At 40.5% G+C, this 20,481-nt stretch overlaps 1 protein-coding gene and 1 long non-coding RNA gene across 2 annotated transcripts; both read left to right on the forward strand.

Moving 5' to 3' along the window:
* The first annotated feature begins 1,466 nt into the window (after positions 1-1,466).
* Positions 1,467-11,580, forward strand: nrros (negative regulator of reactive oxygen species). Its single transcript, XM_029697906.1, has 3 exons — positions 1,467-1,601; positions 3,120-3,240; positions 9,556-11,580. The coding sequence occupies exons 2-3, from the start codon at positions 3,133-3,135 to the stop codon at positions 11,521-11,523; spliced, it is 2,076 nt and encodes a 691-aa protein (XP_029553766.1). The 5' UTR covers positions 1,467-1,601; positions 3,120-3,132; the 3' UTR covers positions 11,524-11,580.
* A 6,044-nt stretch (positions 11,581-17,624) lies between these two features.
* Positions 17,625-19,985, forward strand: LOC115152962 (uncharacterized). The gene is made up of 2 exons (XR_003867616.1): positions 17,625-18,180; positions 18,930-19,985. It is a non-coding gene; the product is annotated as an uncharacterized LOC115152962 (long non-coding RNA).
* Positions 19,986-20,481: the final 496 nt, after the last annotated feature.

The raw sequence follows: 20,481 nt of genomic DNA on the forward strand, positions 1-20,481 counted from the left end.
TCCTTCCAGGATACCCGGGCCAGGTTGATTAGAAAGGCCTGCTCGCTGAAGTGTTTCAGGAAGCGTTTGACAGTGATGAGTGGAGGTCGTTTGACCGCTGACCCATTACGGATACAGGCAATGAGGCAGTGATCGCTGAGATCTTGGTTGAAAACAGCAGAAGTGTATTTAGAGGCCAAGTAGGTTAGGAAGATATCTATGAGGGTGCCCGTGTTTACGGCTTTGGGGTTGTACCTGGTAGGTTCATTGATAATTTGTGTGAGATTGAGGGCAACCAGCTTAGATTGTAGGATGGCTGTAGCAGCACGATCTCTGAAGATAGATGGGGGGCAATCAGTTCACATATGGTGTCCAGAGCACAGCTGGGGGCAGAGGGTGGTCTATAGCAAGCGGCAACAGCGAGAGACTTGTTTTTAGAGAGGTGGATTTTTAAAAGTAGAAGTTCAAATTGTTTGGGTACAGACCTGGATAGTAGGACAGAACTCTGCAGGTTATCTCTGAGAGGAGAGGACTCATTGCATGAAAACAGGAAGGAAGCCCCAACAAATCACCACTGCGATGGCAGCTCCATCACTTCCTGATTCTAATTCCCTATTCTAATTCCAGAACTATGGGAAAATACACGACACAAACTATGCTGTAGGCCGCAGAATTACACGTAATTACTTGTACTTTCTCAATGTGTGTGTGTGTGTGTGTGGAGAGAGAGAGAGCGCATGGGCTGCACCAATTTAATCTGTTTTGTGGTAAATTCGTATGTCATGGTCAGTAAGACCACAACCAGATACTAGGCTACTGAAAAAAAGCTGTGTTTCTCTTCCAATGGTTCATGGTAAATGAGAGGGCTGGTTGAGTATTTACAGTGTAAATGTCAGTATGACGTGTCAAAGTAGCTGAACAAAATGCAAAGAATCAAATCGTTCCCTTGGCTGTTGCAAAAGTGTCAGCTAGGCAGGAAGGGTGTGAGTGCTGAGTGGTTTCCTCTCTGTAGTATCTGATGTTCAGAAACAGGAGTTGGAGAGTGAGAGGTGAGAATGGGGTTTTGTCGGTAGTTTTTCGTAGTAGACAAGATAAGCCTACACAAACACATGCACACACAAATCATGGTGTGGACGGCAGGTTTCCAATTATACCCGTTTTTTGTGAGAGGATGAAGTGCTTCACATTGCAACAGTATTTTAACCCAGAATTCCCAAATAGAAACAGATAGGTGAGAAAGTTGCATTTGATGTAAGTCTATTATCTGCAAATAACATAAGTTGACACTGATGTACTATAGGCATGCATGAAATGCATCACATCAAAAATACAGGGAATCTTCTAGTTCCAATGCAATATGTGTAATGCAGTACAGGACACGCATGTCTCTGACCTAGGCCTGCGAACCTATATGTATGATCTTGCTTGTCCATGTGACTTTGGTTTCCGTTGCTTGACTGCTTCCGCAAATACTAAAAGCACCGCTCCGCTATGTAGAGAACACACAGCGCTCCACATAGATGACAACCAATTTACCGACCGACGCTGCGTCGAACAAACCAGAGAATATGGTCAGGAGCTCAACCGTCAGTGGCTTGAATAACACACACCTAGCCACCAGCGTAAGTAGTAGATGCATGGCGCACTGTGCACTTGCTCAACCTGTGTGTGACTTATCTACACTCAACAGCGTCTGACAAAGTAATAACATCAGCGCAAATGGCACACTTCTCAGTACGTGCTTGTAATATCAGAACAGAAAGTGTGACTTTGAATGTATTGTCATTCATGTTCATAAGTCAAGGAATGTTACTTTGTAGCTTAATATCCTTATCGTTATACAGTCTATGCTAATTCGTTGTATTTCTCAATCTGCTTATAAATTGATAAAACTATTTATTTGTTTATTTTACAACTAGTAAACGTATTGTAAAGCATTATACTGTGTATTATCTGTTCAGATATGTAATATGTCAATTCAATTTTTTGGATTTATATATTATTCCTAATTAATGTATTTGATTACTACAGTAGTGGAGAGTTCAAAAGGTAGTCGAACTCAAACCATGATAAGGACTAACCCAAGGAGGCTGAGATGCAAAAATTATATAGGCCTTCTTAATTTAATCAATTGAAAAGAATACAAAGGGTGACAGTGAAATGTGTTAAAAATAAAACATAAAATAACTTACGTTTCAGACAAGCATGTATTAAATTAAGTATTCTTTTTGCGTCTCTATTCATTTTCATGGTTTGAGTGTGAATACCTTTTTAACTTTCGGTATATACAGTATTACAGTACAGTATTGATCAGATTTAATGGTTACAGGATAAAAATAATTAATTGAACGCTTTATCAAGGTTAAAAGATAACTGAGATATACAGCTGTTATTCTGTTTTTATGGTTGAGAGACTCCGTTGGTGTTATATTTTCTGGCATACACTCCATTGGCCAGTTTATTAGGTACAGCCATCTAGTACCAGGTCAGACCCCCCCTCCCCCCTTGCCTCCTGAACAGCCTGAATACTTTGTGGCATGGAAACATTGCTTAATTGGTATCAAGGGAACTAACGTGTGCCAGGAAAACATTCCCCACACCATAACACCACCAGTCTGTACAGTTGACACCAGGCAGGTTGGGGCCATGGACTCATACTGCTTACGCCCAATCCTTACACTGTCATCAGCATGACGCAACAGGAACCGGGATTTGTCAGACCAGGGGATGTTTTTCCACTCTTCAATTGTCCAGTGTTGGTGATCACGTGCCCACTGGAACCGCTTCTTCTTGTTTTCAGCTGATAGGAGTGGAACCTGGTGTGGTCGTCTGCTGCAATAGCATATCAATAGCCTATCTATAACAAGGACCGACGAGTTGTACATTCCAAGATGTCGTTCTGCACACCACTGTTGTACTGCACCGTTATTTGTTTGTGGCCCGTCTGGTATTATTATAGAATGGCACTATTCTTGCCATTCTCCTTCGACCTCTCATCAACAAGCTGTTTTCGCCCACAGGACTTCCTCTGACTGGACATTTTTTGTTTGTCACACCACTGAGTTTGGGAAACCCTGACATAGATTACCTCTCCTTTTCTGAGTCTCAGTCCTCTCCTGCTTCCCTTCTCTCCTCCACAGTGAGGATGTTAAGATGCGCATCCACGGCCTACTCCCTACCCTGGTCTGTCTCACCATCTGGACCCTGTGGAGCCTGCTAATACCTGCCCTCTGCCACCCACACCACAGCCTCTGCAGACTGGTAAGAGCTACATTTCTTGAACAAGCTTATTAGAGTGTAGAGGGAGAAAATATACACTCTAAACAGAAAATGTTCCTGTAGGCACCTTCAGGGCTTCCTCTGATTACAACACCAGCGGAACCCCTGAAAGTGCCTCCTGGAACCTTTTCCTTGAGGAACCTTTTAGGGTTTTAAGGATCCTGTAGGAAACTTTTATGTCCCATGAATAATATAATAATACTATTAGCAATAATAATAATACAAATAACATTGAGTGGCACACTTGTAAAGTCACAAATTAATTTGATTGACTTTGGAAGTCACAGAAATCCAAATATGCAATCAATAAATAAAGTACAATGCCAACCATTGACAAACATTGATATTTAATGTGTATCTACAACAAGATAGGAGCCTATACGAATCTGAATCGTGTGAGAAAATACAATAACTATTGTCATCAACTAGACAAATCAAAATACCCATTTTACTGATAAAAATGATATGTTTAGACACATGGAGAATATTTCACAGGTCAATAATAAAACTCATAGGCATGTAGCACATTGAATAACAGCTTTTCTAAGTGGTTTCTAAATTGTATACGGTGACGGTCTGAAATTATTGACACCCTTGATAAAGATGAGCAAATGTTTTATACTAATACAATTGCTCAGATAAAGAGATTGTTTAAAATGTTTAAAATGATTGACAATACCTTTCAATACTTCACCTTCTGAGGATAAGGGGCAATGAGCCTTTTTCTAAAATGTTTTATGAGTTGGAGAACACATTGGGATGGATTTTAGACCATTCCTCCATACAGAATCTTTCTAGATCCTTGATATAATTCGATCTGCGCTTATGGACTGCCCTCTTCAATTCAAACCACAGGTTTTCAACGGGTTTCAAATCCGGAGACAGATGGCCTTTGCAAAAATGTTGATTTTCTTTAGTGGCCAATTAAATATTTTTTGTGCTTGGGGTTGTCGTCTTGCTTCAAGATGGCCACCATTGTTCCTGTACCCAAGAATGCAAAGGTAACTGAACTAAATGACTATCGCCCCGTAGCACTCACTTCTGTCATCATGAAGTGCTTTGAGAGACCAGTCAAGGATCATATCACCTCCACCTGACTTGTCACCCTAGACCCACTTCAATTTGCTTACCGCCCCAATAGGTCCACAGACGATGCAATCGCCATCACACTGCACACTGCCCTATCCCATCTGGACAAGAGGAATACCTATGTAAGAATGTTGTTCATTGACTACAGCTCAGCATTCAACACCATAGAACCCTCCAAGCTCATCATTAACCTCGAGGCCCTGGTTCTGAACCCCGCCCTTTGCAATTGGGTCCTGGACTTCCTGACAGGCCGCCCCCAGGTTGTGAAGGTAGGAAACAACACCTCCACTTCGCTGATCCTCAACACTGAGGCCCCACAAGGGTGCGTGCTCAGCCCCATCCTGTACTCCCTGTTCAGCCATGACTGCGTAGCCATGCATGCCTCCAACTCAATCATCAAGTCTGCAGACAACACAACAGCAGTAGGCTTGATTACCAACAATGACAAGACAGCCTACAGGGCTTTGGGAGTGTGGTGTCAGGAAAATAACCTGTCACCCAACGTCAACAAAACAAAGAAGATGATCGTGGACTTCAAGAAACAGCAGAGGGAGCACCCCTCTTTCAACGGGAAAGCAGTGGAGAAGGTGGACAGTTTTAAGTTCCTCGGTGTACATACAGTTGAAGTCGGACGTTTACATACACCTTAGCCAAATACATTTAAACTCAGTTTTCACAATTCCTGACATTTAATCCTTGTAAAAATTCCCTGTCTTAGGTCAGTTAGGATCACCACTTTATTTTAAGAATGTGAAATGTCAGAATAAAAGTAGAGAGAATTATTTATTTCAGCTTTTATTTCTTTCATCACATTCCCAGTGGGTCAGAAGTTTACATACACTCAATTAGTATTTGGTAGCATTGCCTTTAAATTGTTTAACTTGGGTCAAATGTTTCGGGGAGCCTTCCCCAAGCTTCCCACAATAAGTTGGGTGAATTTTGACCCATTCCTCCTGACAGAGCTCGTATAACTGAGTCAGATTTGTAGGCCTCCTTGCTCGCATGCACTTTTTCAGTTCTGCCCTTATTTTCTATGGGATTGAAGTCAGGGCTTTGTGATGGCCACTCCAATACCTTGACTTTGTTGTCCTTAAGCCATTTTGCCACAACTTTGGAAGTATGCTTGGGGTCATTGTCCATTTGGAAGACCCATTTGCGACCAAGCTTTAACTTCCTGACTGATGTCTTGAGATGTTGCTTCAATATATCCACATAGTTTTCCTGCCTCATGATGCCATCTATTTTGGGATGTGCACCAGTGCCTCCTGCAGCAAAGCACCCACACAACATGATGCTTCCACCCCCATGCTTCACGGTTGGGATGGTGTTCTTTGGCTTGCAAGCCTCTCTCTTTTTCCTCCAAACATAACGATGGTCATTATTATAAACAGTTCTATTTTTGTTTCATCAGACCAGACGGCATTTCTCCAAAAAGTACGATCTTTGTCGCCATGTGCAGTTGCAACCCGTATCTGGCTTTTTTAAGGCAGTTTTGGAGCAGTGGCTTCTTCCTTGCTGAGCGGCCTTTCAGGTTATGTCCATATAGGACTCGTTTTACTGTGGATATAGATACTTTTGTACCTGTTTCCTCCAGCATCTTCACAAGGTCGTTTTACTGTGCTGTTGTTCTGGGATTGATTTGCATTTTTTTGCACCAAAGTACGTTCATCTCCAGGAGACAGAACATGTCTCCTTCCTGAGCGGTATGACGGCTGTGTGGTCCCATGGTGTTAATACTTGCGTACTATCGTTTGTACAGATGAACGTGGTACCTTCAGGTGTTTGGATATTGCTGCCAAGGATGAACCAGACTTGTGGAGGTCTACAATCTTTTTCTGAGGTCTTGGCTGATTTCTTTTGATTTTCCTATGATGTCAAGCAAAGAGGCACTGAGTTTGAAGGTAGGCCTTGAAATACATCCACAGGTACACCTCCAATTGACTCAAATGATGTCAATTAGCCTATCAGAAGCTTTGAAAGCCATGACATCATTTTCTGGAATTTTCCAAGCTGTTTTAAAGGCACAGTCAACTTAGTGTATGTAAACTTCTTACCCACTGGAATTGTGATACAATGAATTATAAGTGAAATGATCTGTCTGTAAGCAATTGTTGGAAAATTACTTGCGTCATGCACAAAGTAGATGTCCTAACCGACTTGCCAAAACCATAGTTTGTTAACAAGAAATGTGTGGAGTGGTTGAAAAAAATGAGTTTTAAAGACTCCAACCTAAGTGCATGTAAACTTCCGACTTTAACTGTATTGCTGACAAACTGAAATGTTCCACCCACACAGACAGTGTGGTGAAGAAAGTGCAACAGCGCCTCTTCAACCTCAGGGGGCTGAAGAAATTTGGCTTGTCACCTAAAACCCTCACAAACTTTTACAGATGCACAATTGAGAGCATCCTGTCAGGCTGCATCACTGCCTGGTACGGCAACTGCACCACCCACAACCGCAGGGCTCTCCAGAGGGTGGTGCGGTCTGCACAACGCATCACCGGGGGCAAACTACCTGCCCTCCAGGACACCAATGTCACAGGAAGGCCAAAAAGATAATCAAAGACAACAACCACCCGAGCCACTGCCTGTTCACCCTGCTATCATCCAGAAGGCGGGGTCAGTACATGAGCATCAAAGCTCGGACTGAGAGACTGAAAAACAGCTTCTATCTCCAGGCCAACAGACTGTTAAATAGCCATCACTGGCACAGAGAGGCTCCTGCCTATATACACAGACTGGAAAGCATTGGCCACTTTAATAAATGGAACACTAGTCACTTTTAATTAAGTAACTTTAATAATGTTTACATATCTTGCATTACTCATCTCATATGTATATACTGTATTCTAAACTATGAACTGTATCTTAGACTATGCCGATCTGACATTGCACGTCCATATATTTATATATTCTTAATTCCATTCCTTCACTTAGATTTGTGTGTGTTAGGTATTTGTTGTGAAATTGTTAGATATTACTTGTTAGATATGGCTGCACTGTCTGAACTAGAAGCACAAGCATTTCGCTACACCCACAATAACATCTGCTAAACACGTGTATGTGACCAATAAAATGTGATTTTATTTTATTTGGAAGAGCCACTCCTGGCAGAGGCAACTAGGTTTTTGGCTAAAATATCTTGTTACTGGGTATAGGTCAGGATGTCGTTGACCTTAGGACCAGTGGAAGCAAAATAGCCCACTAACAGCAAAAATCCACCACTATATTTTCTGGGTTATTTTCTGCTCATGCATTCTCATCTCGACACCAAACCCAAAACTGGCCAAAGAGCTCTATTTTCATGTCATCCAACAAATGTAAACGACAGGAGTTTGCTAAACAGCGTTGGCACTTGGATTGGAATTGGTGCTTTGGTCAGATGACATGAAAATAGAGCACACCAGTGGTGTGTTTGGCGTCGAAATGAGAGAAAAAAAAACATATACTGTAAAATATGAAGGTACCCAGGAAAACCAGCGGCCCAGGGACCCCCCATCATACTTTAGCAAAAATGTCTTATCAAGTAAATTAAGTAACATGAATAGACTTGGTAGATAGTTTTTCATTATTTTGACCCACCCCCCCACATTATAATTGGAAGAAAAAGTGTAAACTCTAGCATAGCCTATTAGATAGAAAGGTACTCCAAACACTGTTGCAGCTGTTTAGCTGGTTAAACAAAGTTTAGCCATGTGTTCACAAAAATTAATGTCCAAGGTAAGGAAACTTACCAGCATCCAGCGGCGCAGCGGCTGCATTGGTAGCCTATTCATGGGTGTGTGAGTGTAATTGGCTCCAATGAGTGTAATTTGGTCAATATTAGGAGTTAAAGGTCCAGTGCAGTCAAAAATGTAATTTCTCTGTGTTTTATATACACTGAGTGTACAAAACATTAGGAACACCTTTCTGATATTGAGTTGCACCCCCTTTTGCCCTCAGACAGCCTCAATTTGTCGGGCATGAACTACAAGGTGTAGAAAGCGTTCCACAGAAAGCGTTCCACAGATATGCTGGCCCATGTTGACTTCCCACAGTTTTGTCAAGTTGGCTGGATATCCTTTGGGTGGTGGACCATTCTTCATACACAACGGGAAACTGTAAAAATACTGTGAAATTGTGAAAATGATGATAATGCCCTTTTAGTATAAGAGCTGTTTGCCTGAAATTTCTGCCTGTTTTGGTGGGAAGGAGTTTTGGCGTTCCATGGTGACATCACCATGTGATTAATTAGTTAATTGACCAATAGGAAAGAGTTCCAAGCCTCTCTGCCAATAACAGCACATTTTAGTTTTCCTCTCCCCACTCAAACCACTCCCAGACATTCCTAGCAAAATTCTCGCTTGAGAAATTGCTCTTTGCTAAGAATAAATGTTTGATTCTTTTTGACCATTTTAATTTTAAACAATCACAGTAAGGTACTTAATTGTTACCCAGAAATGATTTGATATTGAGATAAAAGTGGCTGCATTGGTACTTTAAGAAATAAGTTGACATCATTAGAAATAAGAGATCCTCCCCTTTCCTACTGTAGGTATATAATTCAAAATTATTGCTAGCGATATTCCTTTATTTTATGCACTATTTTTGAGGACCCCTGCAGTTTCTTGGGCTGCGGACCTCCGGTTGAATACCCCTGGTCTATAATCTTTCCCAATGTGTTCTTGAACTCATAAAATATTTCAGAAAAAGGCTCCATTTTGGAGCCTACAACATAGCTCAGTGTTTGAAATATTTATTTTATACAGTCATTTTTGCTCATCTTGATCAAGGGTGTCAATAATTTCAGGCCCCACTGTAACTCTAAATAAAAATAATAAACATACAATACCAGGTAAAGAAAGTTCCTTTGAATGATGAATTTCAGAGCTTGTGGTTCTCACTGAAAGCTGTGAAAAAGTGCCTCTGATGACATTTTCATAAGACATGCAGCATATACTCTGGTTTCTGAAGGGAAGAGAGAGCATAAGTTACCACAATAGATATAAGCAAAGGTAATTCTATCATGGAAACTGCTGCTACTGCTGGTTCTCAAGGTTTCCGTTCATGTATACATGAAATACTTTTATACCCTCGTGTACTCTCTGGTCTGATTTGTGGTATAATACTTTTTTTCTTTGCTGTTTAAAGTATTTTAACACATAAAATGAAGTATTTTAAATTGTATTGATCTCGCATACACTGAATTTCTCTCCCTTTCTCTTTACAGACCCAAAAGATTGCTCTCTGTAGTGATAGTGAGATCTCATCTGTGCCGAGGGACCTACCGGACAACATAGAGGAACTCCACCTGACCCATAACCACATTCAGATGCTACAAGATGACTCCCTCTCCCGCTACATCTCCCTTCGCACTCTAAGCTGTGCAGAAAACCGCTTGGAGACAGTGGGGTCAAAACTCTTTCACAACTCACCTCATCTAGAGAGCCTCAATCTAGCTGTCAATCAACTTCACGTTGGATACCAGGAAACTAGCAGGGCACTGCTAACCCTGTCTAGACTCAAAGTTCTGGATCTGTCAGAAAACCAGCTTACGAACGACATAGCTTCGGTCCTCCTCCAGAATATGACGTCCCTGGAGTACCTCAACCTTTCCAGGAACCTCCTGCTGAGGCTGGACGAAAGTTCCTTCAGCGACCTCCACCAGCTTAGGGAGCTGGACCTGCAGAGGAACATGCTGTTTGAGATCGTTGATGCCTTCGACCACCTGCACAAGCTCCAGAGACTAAACCTGGCCTTCAACCACCTGGCCTGCCTGATGGACTTCGACATGACCCAGCTCGTTGTGCTCAACGCAAGTCACAACAACATTGAGTGGTTCATAGCCAACCAGGACCTCCAGGAAACTTTCCAGCTGGAGACCCTGGATCTCACCAACAACAACCTCCTTTTCTTCCCCTTCCTGCCCATCCAGAGCCGCCTGAGGAACCTCCATCTGTCCCAGAACAGGGTGAGCTTCTACGAACACCTGGCAGACACCGCTGGCTACCCAAACTGGACCAACAGTGTCCAGTTCTTCAACCTGAGGGGCAACGTGACCAATGTCACAGCCCAGCTATGGGACGAGAGCCTGCACGGTGACATCTCCTCTCTAGACCTGCTGGATCTGAGTGGAAATCAGGTGGGCTACTTCCCCCAAGGGTTTATCAGCAAAATGCCTAGCCTGGCCAGGCTCAGGATGCAGACAAACTGTCTTGAGGTTTTAAATCTAACACTGGAAAAACTTCCTGGGACGTTGTATGAGTTGGATGTGAGCAACAATAGATTGACGGAGCTCCATGCTGACCAAGGTAGTTTAAGTGAGTTAGGAAAACTGAGCTATCTCAACCTGAGCCAGAATGACCTGCAGAGTCTACCTCCTAGACTGTTCTCCTCTCTCACCAGCATCAGCTCTGTGGATATCAGCTTTAACAGAGTTGGCATATGCCCCCTTGAGGAAGGGGGTGGGAACAGGGGTGGGGGTAACCAATCAGACTGTGTTGTTTGGAGAAACATCATCTCTCTGAGACAGCTCCACCTATCAGGGTGCAACCTGGGGAGACTGCCATCGTCAGCGTTCGCAGGGACACCTCTAACACACCTGGAGCTGTCTAACAACCCAGAACTCAACATTGGGCTAAGATCGATAGTAGGCCTTAGCAGAACTTTACACCATCTAGGATTGGGAAACACAGGCCTGAGAGACTTTGACTTCTCTCTTTTCCACCACTTGAAGTCTTTGAACATTTCCAGAAACTCTCTTACTCAGCTCCCTGCTTCACTGCAACGCCTTGAGCTGAGGCTGCTGGACCTGAGGGACAACAAACTGAACACTGTCCCCTCAGATCAGGCTAACACATTAGCCTTGAAACTACAGACTGTTTTTCTTAATGGAAACACTTTCAACTGCTGCCAGTTGGACTGGTACAGGACGTTTGAGAGGGCGAAAACAGTCAATATCATCGACCACTCAGACATTTCATGTCAGGATCTGACAGAAAATACACACAAAGTGGTGTTTTTAGACCCTTTAATATGTGGTGGGAGTGAGGAGGAGTCTGTGTACTGGTACATCCTGTTGTTTATCGTACCTGTCCTCTGCCTGGTTGGGATTTCTGTCATCTTCCTGCTCACCTTCAGGCCCAGACTGCTTCCCAAGGCCATTAAAAATAAATGCCGGAGGCCCACGTCATACTGACATTTCAGTCACCTTCCTGTGTTGTGGAAGAAAGGTCAAATGATTAAGACAATGTGGTACATTCTGTCCAAGTGTGATGTTTTACACATGGGTCATTCCATGTCATTTCAGCAAGTCATGACATCCACCATCTCAGATTGTTCTGAAATCATTTCTGTAGTTAGAAACAGATACGGGGCGGCAGGTAGCCTAGTGGTTGGAGCGTTGGACTAGTAACCGAAAGGTTGCAAGATCGAATCCCCGAGCTGACAAGGTAAAAATCTGTTGTTCTGCCCCTGAACAAGGCAGTTAACCCACTGTTCCTAGGCTGTCATTGAAAATAAGAATATGTTCTTAACTGACTTGCCTAGTTAAATAAAGGTAAAACAAGATAAGCATTCCGCAAACATTATTTTGTTGAAATATAATTTGATCTCTGAGAAATTAAGCTAATTGATTGCACCAAAATTGGCCACTTTTAATTTATAGGATTCATTATAATATTCAATAATTATAGTACCAAATTATTTTCTAACAATGAGTAAGACCTGAGAAATCCTCACATCAATCCCAACCCAGCAACGAGTATATAGTATCAGTTCTCTATGTTTGACAGGTAGTTTGGAGTTGCGGCTCTGACTATTGTTTCTTCATCCTATGTAATGTATTCTCAGTGAATTTGGTGTCGTCGTCGTCGTCGTCCCCCCCTCCCCCCGTTCATAGAAATTAGTAATTGAAGTTGTTAGGTTTTGTTAGGTTTGTAACCTTTCTCCTGATATTCCCATATCAAATGCAAGTCAATAGTACCTATATTAGCATTTTTGCGCTTCATATCCAAATCATCTATAAGTCACATCATTTACATTTTTAAATACTTTAGGATGATTTTGAGATTAAGCGTAAAAATGCTAATATAGGTACCAGGATGTAGGATGGGACATACAGTGCCTTCGAAAAGTATTCACATCCGTTGACTTTTCCAAATGTGTGAATACTTATGTAAATTAGATATTTCTGGATTTAATTTTCAATAAATTTGCAAAAATGTCTAAAACATGTTTTCACTTTCTCATTATGGGGTATTGTGTGTAGATGGGTAATTAAAAAAATTTTTTAATCAATTTTGAATTCAGTCTGTAACACAACAAAATGTGGAATAAGTCAAGGGATATGAATACTTTCTGAAGGCACTGTAAAACCAACAACTTCAATGACTAATTTATCTGAACAGAAGAAAAAAAACCTCACCAAAACCACTGAGAATACATTACATAAGACGAAGAAACAATACTCAGAGCTGCAACACCATACTACCCGTCAAACATGGAGAACTGATACTATATAACCATTGTTGGGTTGGGATTAGCGTGGGGTGTGGGGGGTCAGTGGGTGGCGTTTGACCATGTCTTTGGATTCTTCATGTTTTACTCATTGTTAGAAAAAAGTTTGGTCCAAATTGGATGTTAGGTACTACAGTATATTTATTGAATATTATATGAATCCTATAAATTAAAATGGCCAATTTAGGTGCAGTCAATTAGCTTCATTTTAAAGAGATTAAATTATATTTAAACCAAATAATGTTTCCGGAATGCTTATGTTAACTGTTTGTTACTACAGAAACTATTTCAGAACAATCTGAGATGGTGGGTGTTGAAATCCTCTTTCTGGTGCTTTTTGAGGAGGAACGACGATATCAATGCAATTCCAAGGCAGAAATAAAAGTTTCCTTACAAAGCAATTGAGTTTTAGGTCAGTAATTAAAACGTTTACATTAGGAGAGAGTGGGGTAAGTTGAGCCACCACTGTTTCTAGGAAACCATACACAAAATGAATAATTTGACCAAATATTTAGAAAGAGGTCATCATTTCATGGACTCTGTGAAGGAAGAAACCACGTTGAAAAAGTAGTAAGCAAGTTAGATCCAAAAAATTGATTTTCACCAAGTCAAATAAATGTTTTATGTTAGAGGTTTCATGATGCTTGTATCATAACCAAAGTGGGTTAAGTTGAGCTAATGGCCTTGGGATAATTTGAGCTAATGACCATGGGGTAAATTGAGCTAATGGCCATGGGGTAAATTGAGCTAATGACCATGGGGTAATTTGAGCTAATGACCATGGGGTAAATTGAGCTAATGGCCATGGGGTAAATTGAGCTAATGACCATGGGGTAAATTGAGCTAATGACCATGGGGTAAATTGAGCTAATGACCATGGGGTAAATTGAGCTAATGACCATGGGGTAAATTGAGCTAATGACCATGGGGTAAATTGAGCCAATGGTTGAGCCAATGGCAAGATGAGCAAATTAAAAGTGTTTTCTTCTCAGGTCGCTTTTTATAATAAAATAATGATATATATATATATATATATTTGTTGCCTGTTTTGCATGTTATTTTTGCATTAATACGTGTCAGATATCAGTTTGCGTGTCACATAGAAAGCTGCATACAAACATGGTCTCCTTTTTGCTTTCTTGAGTAAGGCAGCTCCTAAATGCAGGTGTTTCAGCCTATCTTAGTGCTTTCTGTGGTGGAGGGGCAGCCAGCGGAAAATATGGAGCGTAGGGATTAGTAATCTTCTCTAGTTGCGCTGTGATTGGCTCAGTGTTCTGTCACTCACCGGGACACAATGTCACCGCAAAATCTACAGGGAGAGCTAGTAAGTTCAAGCCCCCTTGGGATCTGCCATAGATTTACGTTAGAAGTGCCCATCCAAGAAGGCTCAAGGTCATTGGCCACAGATAAAAGGACGTCAAATCACATATCTACCGTAGCTTTGATTGGACTGATCATGTCAGCATTATACTTTCAAAATCGTAGCTAGCAAGCTAGACAAGCACTCATCATGAATCATATCAACAATCTACTGGCAAATCCTTTCCAATCCTTGTCATATGAAGAGAAATTATAGATAAAAACGTATCAGTACTTGTCAGCCATTGGACATAAACATTACAAAACAAGTTGGAAATCTCAAATTCAACAATGAGTAGTTTGCAAAACAATCGCTATTGTCCTTCCCCTGCTATTCAGTGGAGAGGGTGTGTGGTCCAAGTCTGGGTTTAAGAGTCTCTTTTCCAAGTTTAAAAGGATAAACATTCACACATAATACCATTGGTCAGAAAAGGTTGAATATATTGACCATGCTGTCAATACAGCATGACTTCTGCTGCGTTCAAAACAACTGGAAACACGGAACTGGGAAAACTACTTCAGACTGGGAAAATACGTTGAAGTCAGGAACTCGGGCCTCTTTCTAGAGCTCAGACCTGAAGATCACTGATGTCATGATTCAACCTTGTTTTTTTCCAGAGTTCCCAGTTGTCTTGAAAGCACCATCAATCCAGAGAATGCCAGACCTTGATGGCAAAGTTTCATGAAAAAATTGGCACACAAAAAGGACCGCTGCGCCACCTTCCTGTTCAAGTGATCACAGCACTACAGTGAGTCCAAAAATGTATTCTATGCTGCTGCATAAATGATGTAATATACCAGGGAGATATGTATACTGTAGCTAAGAAAGTAATTCTAAGTGTATGTTATTCTAAGTGTATGTATGTTTGAACATCTAGGCCATGTGCTGTTATAATCTCCACCCGGCACTGCCAGAAGAGGACTGGCCACCCCTCATAGCCTGGTTCCTCTCTAGGTTTCTTCCTAGGTTTTGGCCTTTCTAGGGAGTTTTTCCTAGCCACTGTGCTTCTACACCTGCATTGCTTGCTGTTTGGGGTTTTAGGCTGGGTTTCTGTACAGCCCTTTGTGATATCAGCTGATGTAAGAAGGGCTATATAAATACATTTGATTTGATGTTATATAGTAAGCTGTTAGTAGCCCATTTGCCTCACCCTAATAATTTGGTCCCTTTCCCCCTCATAACTTAGCCTACTGTTCTGACTTGGTGGTGCACGTGTAGCCTATAGCCTGTTTTTTTAGAGAAACGTCATCATCAAATTTTGTAAGAGCTTTCATTGTCTGCTTATATGCCCCCTTTATTTATCCTACGGTTCTGACTTGATGTACAGGGAGAATACTGTAAGAATGGCCCATGTTCTAAATTCTGTCCCTGTACATTTTAAAAGTGCTGAACAAATAGTTATATTGACCTCATCCATCTTAGCTCGCTCATAAATGTCTTAATCGAAATTACGGATTGCCTCTTATCCGCTCATCGTTCACTTATGCCATCGTTTGTACATCTCAATTGTCAGTAGAAACCACATTTGTTTAAGCAAGTCAGCCATATCAGCTATGTTTTTTATAAGGCTGTAAATGAGGCTGAATTAACTGTTTCGCTGCCAGACAAGGCTCTGCTGATAGCCAGGTGTAGCGGTGGTAAGGATTCACTCCATGGTGCTGAAAAGAAAGCTCTGCTGTTGGGACAGCTTTATGTAGGCCCTAACAGTTTGTGGGCATTATTGCTGGGATGAGGTAACAACAGGGCCTGGCCTATGTTATAGTGTAAAAAAAGTACAAAGTGTTTGTTAGATGTTAAACTTGTGTTAAATGATGCTTAAAATTATTAAAAGACAAAAAAGTAATTGCGATTGTGTTGAATTAGATAGACATGGTTTTAAAAATGTAGTGGTAATATTTTATTTGGTACAGAAATTTGTAGGCGGCTTAACTTACCCTGTCCAGCGGCTCAACTTACCACGTAACTTCTGCCAAGAGACCATATTTTTTTGGACAAGCTATGTTTTCAAAGCTGTAATGTTAATAACCTCTACGGGCCACGGTGGCAGTATTGAGAATTTTGAAAAAATATGTGCCCATTTTTAACTGCCTCCTACACCAACTCAGAAGCTAGGATATGCATATTATTAACACATTCGGATAGAAAACACTCTGAATTTTCTAAAACAGTTTGAATGGTGTCTGTAAGTATAACAAAACTCATATTGCAGGCAAAAACCTGAGAAAAATTGATTAAAAAAAATGAGAATTTTGTGGCTGTACTATTTAGTGTCATTGTTTATTAGATACCATAGTGAGAAAGGATTCAGTTCGCAACTCCTACGGCTTCCACTAGATGTCAGCGATCTTTATAAAGTTGTTTGAAGCTTCTATGATTAACAGGGAGCAAATTAGAATGCATTGAAGTTGACGTCCGTGGGATGTCGTCACTTCCATTATGGCCTGCACCTGCGCAATCATGAGACACGAGACATTTTTAAAAAACGTTTTTCTAGACACAGGTGAGGTCGGGTTGAAAAATTACTGATGTTTCACGTTAAAAATGGCTCTAAAGATTGATGCTAAACAACGTTTGACATGTTTGAACAAACATAAATAGATTATTTTTGTAACTTTTTTAACTTTTCGCCGTGACTTCACACACCCCCCCGCGCTACTTTTTAGTAGCCACCGAAGCGCTAACAACATGGAACAACTTGGAGTTATTTGGACATCAATTATGAACTTTGTCAAAAGAAACCACATTTGTTGTGGACCTGGAATTCCTGGAACTGCCAATGGATGAAGATAATCAAAGGTAATGGATTATTGACAATAGTATTATTGATATTACATGGTTACAAGATGATGCTAAGCTAATTAGGCTAGCTTATTGTTCTTAGCACAGCACCCGGTTTATTGCAACTTGTGATTTCCCAGTAAAGTTATTTTGAAATCTGGCAAGACAGTATCATTTACGAAATGTTAAACTATAATTATTTGAATGACAATATTATAATTTACCAATGTTTTCGAATAGTAATTTTGAAAATTGTAACGTTGTTCACCGGAAGCATTTCAGAGAAGAAAAAAATCTGAATTTCACCGCTACTGTAAAATGCGGTTTTTGGATATAAATATGAACTTGATGGAACAAAAAATGCATGTATTGTATAACATAACATAATGTCCTAGGAGTGTCATCTGATGGAGATTGTCGAAGGTTGGTGCATAATTTTAGCTGGTTTCTGCTTTTGGTGACGCCTGACCTTGAAAATGGATGTTTGTACTTTTGTGGCTATGTACTGTCCTAACATAATCTAACTTTATGATTTTGGCTGTAAAGCCTCTTTGAAAATCGAACAATGTGGTTAGATTAAGGAGATGTTTATCTTTTAAATGGTGTAAAATAGTTGATTGTTTGAGAAATTGAAATTATTAGATTTTTGATGTTTTGAATTTCCAGCCTTGCTAGCAATCTCGTCTCAGGGTTCATTGCTAACCCGTGGCCTCAACAGGTTTTAACATGAGTTCTGATTATGTAACCCCACTCTCCTCTACATGTGGTGATTTCTCATATTGACGAAACATAAAACAAACATACTGTATCCTGCTAAAATAAACCAGATGTGATAAATAACTGCGTGCTATACATTTTTCGGAAGCCAGTCAGGATTTCCCATAAATTTTCTGAACCTTTTTGCATTGTTATAATCTGATGGTGCAATGTGTAGTTGGTTCCCTGCCTCTAAGGGCCTATGTTGGCCTATTGTGTGCGCATGATGTGTGTATGTGTGTGCAGAAGTCTTGTGATGCAAACTGTTGCTAAAAGTGGCCGAGGAAACATGAAATTTCCTGTTTTGTTGAGATGTGCAGCAACTGCCCAGTTCTTTATCTCAGAAAGGAGGGGTTGGCCTTTAGGCAGGTTTATTTGTGAGGCACAGCGACAACATTGGCCACAAGGACCGCATCCAGTATTCCACCAATATGGCTTTGAAAGGTACAATTTTAGTATAAAAGTGTGTTAGACTACGGCACAACTTTATCCTTCACATTTGCTATGTTGTCAGGTCAGTCCTATGTACTGAACTAAGAGTAGTTAAAGGTTATGGATTTCCTAAAAGTATTGTGCTTTCACTGTGTTTAAAACTGACAATCACTATGCTCCGTACAAATAAACCTGCCTAAAGTGACGCACCAATTAACACCTGAGGAAATAAATTACATAGCTCAGAAAGCATTACCAACCTGTCTCAGGAGACACAGTCGTTCAACACACACACACACACACACACACACACACACACACACACACACACACACACACACACACACTCTGTAAGTTACTTTGGACTGCACCCCAGTAAAGAAACAGTCAACTGGCACACGGGCCACATTTCACGATCGGCACATGGGCCAATATAATAAAAGTATGTAAGAAACAGCACATACCTTTATCTTCATGCTCTTCACTTCAGCTCTAGCTTAGTGTGTACTCGTATACCTTTAACCTCATCTGGTCATCTGGGCATGATGTGATGAAACGTGGGTCTTCCATAGCTCTAGGTTGAAGATGACAAAGGTTAAGACAATGGGATTCTAATATAGCATAGCTCTTTGCAACAATGGGACCAATTTTCTAGTTAGCAACAGCGCTGGTAGTTAACAACGGTGCTGGTCCCAAATTTGTGAGGACGTTGACTTAACCTGTATGTTTTCGACTTAGCTGCTTCCTGTCCTCCATTGCAGATGTAATCTCCTCCTCCAGTCCGGTGTCCCTCCTGAGATGGTCCTCATAAGTGAGCCTACGAGTGGAGAAATTACAAATTACAAATGGATTGAATTACATGTACATTTAATAAAATAATGGTTTGGTTAAATTAACCAGTTCATTAATTCAGTCCAAATTTAAAGCCAAAGTTGAGTATTTTATTTTTGCTCACACTGAAAGTAGTCTATGAGCCAGGTGAAACTGTAATCCACAGCCACTACAAACTTCAGCTAACCTTAGCCACAGCTAGCTAACAATCAATGGAAGGGATAGGGGCAACCGGTTGATTTTAGTGAATATAAAAAATCCTCTTCATGTTCTTAGCCTACATTGGAAAGTACATAGACTTTTTGTTTATAAAAAAATAAGCAACCTGCCATGTAGACAGTAGACACCCATATAATTAAATAGAAATGCAGAATCCAGCAGAGGGGAAACCCATTTTCACAAAATACTTTTATGATGAGACAACTTAACCTTTACAGAAAGCCAGCAAAAGTCTAAATAAAAATAGCAGACTTTACGCTTTAGGCCTACTCCACAGGCAGCAGTTTTTCAAAATGGCCACCAACCATCTCAATGGGACCAAATTAGGCCTAGGGCTACTAAGAGTGGTTTAAATGGCAACAACTACTGAATGGCTTAAATAGCTTGAGATGGTCTGGAAGACCAAATAAAATGAAACAGATATCAGAACAGTGAATTACATTCAAATAGCGAATTCATCCTTTAGACAGCTGAATCAACACACATTATCTTTAAAAGTTTTACTTTACCAAACAACCACACAGTTGTAAACCTCTAAAGTAGTTACACGAGAAAATGCTGTATTATTATGTTTCTTAATCACTGCACCACACAGACCTTAGGCCTAGCTACTTAAAACAAAGTTACAGAATAAAAACCTTGGCAAAAAAACTGAATCCTATAGATCTAGTCGGAGATCGGGGCACAAAGTAACACAGGGCACAAAGTAAAAACGAAATTCTACATTGCTAGGAAGTTTTGCTTAAATCCATGAATTAAAAAAAAAATGAATTGACAAGAAAAATCATTTCTGGCCTAATTATAAATATTCTTGCTGCCACTCATTTTTGATTATTGACCTGTGTAACATTCCCCATGAAGGCTATCTAATCATAAATCATTTTGATCAGTAAGAAGAGATCTTTTGATTGGTATAGTTTATGACAATAATTATTGTTGTATTTTCTCACAACCCCTTACCTAAAATGCAGTGGTATTTTATATGGTATTTACAGTAGACACATTCACATAATATCACTAAACAGGGATTGGATCAATTTCCCAAAAAGGAACTGTTATCATGGTCGAATTGCCGGCCAGGGGGACCCCCATGATTGTGTCAGTCTCACTCAGATATCATATAAAAAATGGCAAACATTTCCGTAGTCCGGGAAGGAGGGTTGCTGCTAAAAGCATCTTATATAAAATGTATTCATTTTGGCTACTCCGTTTTTGGTCAATATGATATGACTACAAGATTAAATTAAGAATTTATCATTTATA

The sequence above is a fragment of the Salmo trutta genome, chromosome 2, assembly GCF_901001165.1.
Source record: "Salmo trutta chromosome 2, fSalTru1.1, whole genome shotgun sequence".
In the NCBI taxonomy this organism is placed as follows: Eukaryota; Metazoa; Chordata; class Actinopteri; order Salmoniformes; family Salmonidae; genus Salmo; species Salmo trutta.

Bases quoted from the DNA above. Each gene is read 5' to 3' on its own strand.
- nrros (XM_029697906.1), top strand. From the start codon at position 3,133: ATGCGCATCCACGGCCTACTCCCTACCCTGGTCTGTCTCACCATCTGG. The intron at 3,241-9,555 runs GTAAGAGCTACA...TTCTCTTTACAG, and splicing joins ACCACAGCCTCTGCAGACTG to ACCCAAAAGATTGCTCTCTG.